Here is a 7,287-nt window from a genome sequence, read left to right on the forward strand (position 1 = left end):
TTTAGTAAACGTAATGCTCAAAAGGATGTTTCACCACAGTATGCCCCCCATGAACCTCCAAAGCTAAGACCATTTACTCAGCATGACTGGATGACTCCAAGCCATGTCAAGAAGATGCTATAGTTTGAATGTGTCCCTTGAGGTTTACTTTCTAATGCAACACAGTTGAGAGGTATAACAGTTTTTCTGGTTTTGAAAATATATCATGAGAGTATCTCGATTCCTAGATGGATTGTCAATGTTAGAGTGGGTTAGTGATCAGCAGGGTAGGTTGGTTTTAAAAGTGAGGTGTCTGGATGAGGTTGGCTAATTGCTGGCGCACATATTTAGTGCCAGCACTTAGGTAGGAGATTTCTTCAAGCTAAGGTCAGCCTGGTCTACATAATGAATACTGGGCCAGTCAGGGCTACATCATGAGACTCTGTCTCAACATAATAAAATACAACAGAGTGAGGCTGGCCGTCTTTCAGTCCTTCTAGCCAGATGCTGCCTTCTGGCATGTTGTGACACAGCAAGAATGACTTCATCAGATGTGAGCTCCTGAACTTGGACTTATTAGCCTGTAAAACTGTAAGAAGTAAATTCCAGCTCCTTCTAAAATTCCCAGTGTTAAGTATTTTGTTAAGGAAGCAAAATATGGTTTAAGACCAGGGCAACCTACTCACCAATCTAGTTCAGAACTGTGACAGGTACACTCAAAAATAATGTTGTATCTGGACACCCCCACAGTGCAGTCAGAGAGAACAAAATTATCATGGGAAGTCATCAGAATTCTGAGATTATTTGATACCATCCCTGAAGTAACACCCGTTTCCATAGAAGCAAAATGTCACTGTGGCTCATGGGTGAAAGTAGAGATCGTATGATCAATTCAGTTGTACTTACTTATATCCATCTCTGATTGGTCCTGAACTCACCCTTCAGTTATTAATAACCTGAAACTCAGAAAGCTATCACTAGAATAGACATTCAGAAAACAGACATCATAGATTGGTGGGAAAGGACTATTTCGATATGGAAGGCCTAGTGGAAACCACTAGAACTGCATACATATAGTAATAGCAAACTAAAAATGGCATCATTCATAGGAGGGATTGTGGTGCTTTGTGAAACTGTTGACAATTAAAGATGCAGGTTGTCGATCCTCATACCATGCATCTCAGAGAATGACCACAATGATGATAACTGTAATCAGATGATTATTTCAGGAACCAATATGATTCTCTAAGAGGCTTCCTTGTTTTCACAATCAATGTGTTGCTGGGCACCTGATAGTCACAAGGACAAGTTTGACTTTACTTGAAAAGTCAATGTAGCATCACTTCATGTGTGCAAGCATATGTGAAGTATGTGTATATACATGTTCATATGTGTGTGCATGTGTGTCTTTCTCAGTTACTCTCTGCCTTAGTTTTTGAGGCAGCATTTCTCACTGAACATGAAGCGTGCCAGTTCAGTTGTACTGGATAGCCAGAAAGCCCCAAGGATACTCCTGTCTCCACCAAAGCATCAATGGGATTATTGGTGTAAGCCACTGTGCCTGGTTTTTGTGTTGGTTCTGGGAATCTAAAGTCAGGCCTTCATATTTGTGCTTCAAGCCCTTTATTCATAGAGCCATTTCTCCATGCCCTGTATCACTTCTTACCTCAGGTTTACACCCTAAAGCAGTCCTTAGCGGTCTTGCTTACCAGCATATAGCATCATTCCTTTGGATTGGTGTATTATTCTCATTGAGCAGGAAATGGAAACCAATCCAGATACCCCAACAGCACACTTGCTGGATAGAACATGAGAAATCATTCCGGAAAAAAAAAACCAGAGCCTTTGAAATGAGTGACACTTGGGTGATCACATAATCTAGAGCATATCAAGATAGTGCTTGTAACACGAACAAATACCCGCATCTTGGCTTTCAAAGGGGACACAACAATTTACCTCAGGGTTGTGTGATGCAATGTTGAGTAAGAATCTGCTAGTAGAGCAGGGCCCAGAAAAAAAGTAGTTTTTCTTGTATAGCGTCTGTGGCTTCAGGAATAGTTCTCTGTGGCCAGTTGATAAGGAAAACAAGAAAACAACTAGGCTAAAAAAATCATGTGTGACTTTAATCACTAACAACATGTAGGCAGCACCTATATTAGTTTCTTCACTGCTACATAACAAACTACTCTCACTCAACAGCTTAAAGCAATAAAATATGTAAATGAGAAGTACTATGGGTCTCTGTTGGGAGTCACACAAAACCAACCTTGAGGTTTCAATCAAGCCCTGACTCACTAGAGACCTCAAGAAAAATCACTTCCAAGCTTACTCTGGTTAGTGGCAAGTCCAACTTCCCAAGGTTGTATGCAGGACAAAACAACGTTGGAAGCTACTAGGACCACACTAACCTTTGGTGAACATTCTTAAAGCATCCACACTGTTCCAGGACATGGTGTCCGGTTGGATATTACATAATAGCCTGTGAAGATGAACTTCCATGATCAATCACACTGCTCAATACCTAATCTCCCCACAGGGGAAACGACAGTCACACTGCATAAGATACTACATCCCAGAGTGAGTACTTGGCTTCCAGGTGGCAGGTCAATGATTTTGGAAGCTGACCAAAAGAAGGAGAAGGGCAGATTTGTTCTTACTCGTACATAGAGATTTATTCAAGGCACAGACTTCCTTTTCTAGCCATATTATCAAGAGAACGCCAGCACTCATAGACCTAAGAAATGGCTTCCTGACCATTATGGCACTCCATACAGCAATGTCATTAAATTGGGAGATGGCTCCAGTGTACATGCTGTTGACATGCACTGCCTCATTGTGTTTCCTACGACTGGAATTGACTGGTTCAAAACAGGGGTGAAATTATATTTTTTTACAGAGTCTTATTTAGTCTGGGTTAGCCTTGACACTAGCATTGCAGCCAAGGATAAACTTCAAACCCTGATTCTCCTGCTCTTACCTCCCAAACTCTGGGATGACAAGTATGTGCCAACATTCCTAGCTAAAATGACTACGAGTGAAGAGTTGCTTGTGTTTCTAGCTCATAGCACTGCCTGTGGAATTGGATAGGTAGGACCTAGGAGCTGGCAAGTCTCTCTTTTGCTACTAAGTGTAAGGAGCAGTTTGTATCATAGCCTCATTTATGTCTTCGGTGATGAAGGGAGTAATGTGAGGATCCAACTCCACCCGCTACTCCTAGTGGTATAACACTGAACCCATGTTTCCTATTCTGACAGTTTTAGACACTGTTAGATCACCTTTTCAAGGAGATCCCAAAATGAATCCATTGACACGGACGCAGAAGTAAAAAGCTCATCACTATGGAAACCACATCTTTCTCAATCAACAACCATATGGAGGAGGAGTCTGTGACTTCTGGAATAATACTTGGTTATCACATGATACTTGAATGCACTTCAAGGGCTAAGGAGGATGGTATGAAAGGAGTGGAGTCCCTAAGTCAAGCACTAGGATCTGTCGAGCGGCTATCTCTGGACAATGGGATTAAGAAACGGTTGGGACACCAGGTACAGCAGCACACACTTTTACCACCCAGTACTCAGGAGACAGAGCCAGGCAGATCTTTGTGAGTTCTACATAGTGAGTTCCAGGACAGCCAGAGTTCTACAGTGAAGCCCTATCTCAGAAAACCAAACAACAACAACACAACAATCAAAAAACAAAACCAAACGAACAAAAAACCCCAAAGCAATACTTGGGAAAGACCACAGTTCTAAATACCAGAGATGACACTGGTGACCTGCTTCAGAATACAGACATGTCATAATATTTACCTGATATGAAATAACATTACTCAGCAGAGGGGATAGAAAAAAATCAACAGACCAGAAGTTATGCTTTCAAAAAAATGCATAGGGAAAAAGCCCATCTTTTATTCAAAGTAGTTTAAGACAGTTTTCTTAGAGGTACTTATCTTAGCTAATACATGCTAGGAGGCTTCAGTATCCCCCTGCTACATTCAGAAACACATTAAAGTATTTGTTGTATCTTGCTGACCACAGTAATAACAGGATCACACACTTGGGTGTAGATCATCGTTCTTGAGAGAGCTTTCTGGCATTAATTTTTCCAGGATCTCCTTGAGATAATGTATTAAGTGGTGTCTTTTAAATCTGAAAATAAACATAAACACCATGTAAGAAAAAGACACCCAAAGCACCTGTGTCGTAGGAAGTGCTGTGTGACCCAAGGCAGGAGCTCACCATCTGTGGGAATAGTCAGTACATTGCAGGTACCAGGTACTCTAGGCAATATGAAGGGTGTCTACTGAGATCAGTGCCCAGCTCAAGACTACCATGACAAAGGTGGGTTGAGTAGGCCTGGAAGGATGTGTCCAACACAAGTGACATCAACCTAGATGTCTACGTCATCAGCCTTAGCTATAAAGTTGGGCCAGGGACTAAGACTCCAAGCAGGCGCTGTTCTCCACCCCTCACCCAAGCACTGCGTGAAGATCTGCGGTGCCCCTGTGCGCCCACCCACCTTGCCGCTTCCTTGATGGTGAACTCTACCAACTCTTTCCGGGCTTCCAGAGGTCCCTGCACTTCTTCAAGCAGCTTGAAAATCCTTCCATATTCTAGAGACAATGTAAGAATACTTGAGCATTTCCCAGAAATGAAGAAATAGGGCTGGATCTTGGTGGATCTGTGTGTACCTCAGTAATACGCTTTGTGGTCAGGAATGCTAAATGGTGGGTATGTGTTCCAAATGCCTCTGCACAGAGACGGACACAATCCTTATGAGCAATGACCAAGCAACATTACAAATGAAAGCCAGAGACTACTGAGATATTTCAGTGACGATGACTGTAGGCAATTGTATAGAAACTCTGGGTTGTGGCAAAGGCTGGATCTCCTGAGGCAGCTTCAGGTTATTCTGATCACACAACTAGAAACACCTGCCTTGTCTTTGCTACTAGCCATTCTTTGAGTACTTACGGCGTCCATAGCGTCGGATTTCTGACATCAGGGCATGTTTTATTTCATAATTAGTTACAGTTCGGTTCCGTGGGGACACATAGGGGCCAGCTTCCGATGAAGGTGTTGCTGGTGCAGTAGCAGTGTCTGCAGAGTTGTCACGGCTAACACTTCCCCCTGCAACTGTGACATCATCTTTGCGATGAAGAGAGTCATCAGGCAGAGAACCACGTGGACTTGGGAGAATGGCTTCTCCTGCCACAGGATTAAGCTGGTTTTCGTCACATTCTTTCAGGTAGACTTTGGGTGACTTGGAATCACCCTCCATCGTCCCCACCTGGGCTTTCTGGATAACAGTAGCACCTGGAAAGCAAGGTAGCAAATGGAGCTGGGAAGTGGGTGAGCTCGCTGGCTGCACATGTCTGCGCTCCTCAAGACCTAAAATTATTGCAGAGGAGAGTACACCAGAGAAAAACCTCAACCATGACAAACTGACCCCAGGATACAGTATAGAAGAGCATCACTGCATTCCTGTGGCTCCATGATCATATGCACAAACTAGTTGGACAGGACAATGAAGAAACAACATACATCCTTGGCGCTCTCATCTTAGTGTCACATTGATATACTTGTTTCTATTTTTTTTTTTTTTGGTTTTACGAGACAGGGTTTCTCTGTATTATTTTGGAGGCTGTCGGTCCAGCCCGGCCTGGAACTCACAGAGATCCGCCTGCCTCTGCCTCCTGAGTGCTGGGATTAAAGGCGTGCGCCACCACTGCCCGGCTCTAATTTAAATTTTAAAAAGGAAAAAAAGGATACTGGCCACTCTTCCTGAGGACCCAGGTTTGAGTCCCAGCACTCACATGGCTGCTCACAACCATCTGCAACTCCAATCCCAGGGGATCCCATGCCCTCTTCTGGCTTATGTAAGCAACAGGTACACAACTAGGGCATAGATACACACACAGGAATAACACTCACACACAGAAAATGAAATAAGAAATCCCAGAAAGTTGCCCTTAATAAAGGGGTGGCTGTCTACATCAGAAGCTGCTGAGAAGCGAATGTCAGTGTCATCGCAGAGCGCTGATGTTCACAACAGTTTTGTGCTGTGGATGACTCAGAAGGCATTACAATCTGGAGGAAAGGGGAGGGGAGGGGGAGAAGAATCACAGCCAGGTGGGAAGAGCATCTGCCCCCTTTAAGATCTTGTCCTATGATAGCTGTTGCTCTCCCTGCAGCAACTCCCAGCACTTTCATCATTTCACATGCTTTCTTCAACTTATAAATACGCTCGTATGGAGATCAAGTTCACTATCTATAACCATCCTGGAGCCTTCATCCAGTGACTGATGGAAGCAGAGGCAAACACCCACAGTTAAATACTGAACAGAACCCAAGGAACCCAGCGACAGAGAGAGAGGAGCGAAGAACAAATTGGCAAAGAATGGGCTGGCAAACCAGCAGAGACAGCTGATCTGAACAGGGGAGAGCTCTTGGACCCCAGACCGACAGCTGGGAGGCCAGCATGGGACTGATCCAGACCCCCCTGAATGTGAGTGTCAGTGAGGAGGCCTGAGCTACCTATGGGGTCCTTGGCAGTGGATCAGTGTTTATCCCTCGAATACTAACAGACATCCTGTGTCCATAACACAAAGAGGGATGCTCTCTCAGCCTGAACTCTTAGGGAAGTGCCTGGACCCTACCCTGAGTGAAATGATAGACTCTAGATATCTCCTATGTGGAAGGAATTGGCAATAGGGTGGGAGGATGGGGGGGGATGGGGGAGTGCGTGAGGAGGGGAGGGAGAGGGAACTGGGATTGACATGTAAAACAAGCTATTTAAAATTTGAGTCTACTCAACAATGATATATTTACCTTCTCCCTTCGCCTTGATGGGAGCTTCAAGAGATTTATTTGACGCCATATCCATGGTGTACCTTTTCTTTGGTGATGGACCCATGGCTTCTCCTTCTCCAACAGGGCTAACTTTCTGTTTAGACATTGTGTGATGCTCCTTCTTTCAGAGTTCTTGCCCTAGAAAACAGCAATGAAAATATACTACTTCCTGGGTGTGGTGGTACACACATTTAATCCCAGAGCTCAGCAGAGGCAGGTGGATCTTTGTGAGTTCCAGGCCAGCCTGGTCTACATAGTGAATTCCAGGACACCCGAGGCTATGTAGAAAGACCCTGTCAGAAGAAGGAGGAGGAGGAGGAGGAGGAAGAGGATGAGGAGAAGAAGAAGAACAACAACAACAACAAGAAAGAAAGAAAGAAAGAAAGAAAGAAAGAAAGAAAGAAGGGAGGAAAGAAAAGCATAAAATATAATATTTAACAAACTGCAACCACCA

The 7,287-nt window shown here is 44.0% G+C and overlaps 1 protein-coding gene across 2 annotated transcripts; it reads right to left on the minus strand.

The window, feature by feature from the left end:
• Positions 1-3,868: 3,868 nt before the first annotated feature.
• Positions 3,869-7,037, minus strand: LOC121140033 (integrator complex subunit 6-like). Of its 2 annotated transcripts, XM_040744642.1 has the most exons (4): positions 6,813-7,037; positions 4,956-5,297; positions 4,501-4,594; positions 3,869-4,130 (listed from the first exon to the last, which is right to left on the minus strand). In XM_040744642.1, the coding sequence occupies exons 1-4, from the start codon at positions 6,937-6,939 to the stop codon at positions 4,031-4,033; spliced, it is 663 nt and encodes a 220-aa protein (XP_040600576.1). In that variant the 5' UTR covers positions 6,940-7,037; the 3' UTR covers positions 3,869-4,030. The 2 variants fall into 2 exon arrangements, with proteins under 2 accessions (XP_040600576.1, XP_040600575.1); XM_040744641.1 differs by having other exon boundaries at positions 3,869-4,594.
• Between the last annotated feature and the right edge of the window lie 250 nt (positions 7,038-7,287).

The sequence above is a fragment of the Mesocricetus auratus genome, unplaced genomic scaffold, assembly GCF_017639785.1.
Source record: "Mesocricetus auratus isolate SY011 unplaced genomic scaffold, BCM_Maur_2.0 Super-Scaffold_100003, whole genome shotgun sequence".
Taxonomy (NCBI): Eukaryota; Metazoa; Chordata; class Mammalia; order Rodentia; family Cricetidae; genus Mesocricetus; species Mesocricetus auratus.

What these genes read in the sequence shown, in the direction of transcription:
- LOC121140033 (XM_040744641.1), bottom strand. Translation starts at nt 6,939, where the DNA reads ATGTCTAAACAGAAAGTTAGCCCTGTTGGAGAAGGAGAAGCCATGGGT. An exon ending in CATCAAGGCGAAGGGAGAAG is followed by an intron (nt 5,298 to 6,812) that starts GTAAATATATCA and finishes CTTGCTTTCCAG; the next exon opens with GTGCTACTGTTATCCAGAAA. An exon ending in AATCCGACGCTATGGACGCC is followed by an intron (nt 4,595 to 4,955) that starts GTAAGTACTCAA and finishes CATTGTCTCTAG; the next exon opens with AATATGGAAGGATTTTCAAG.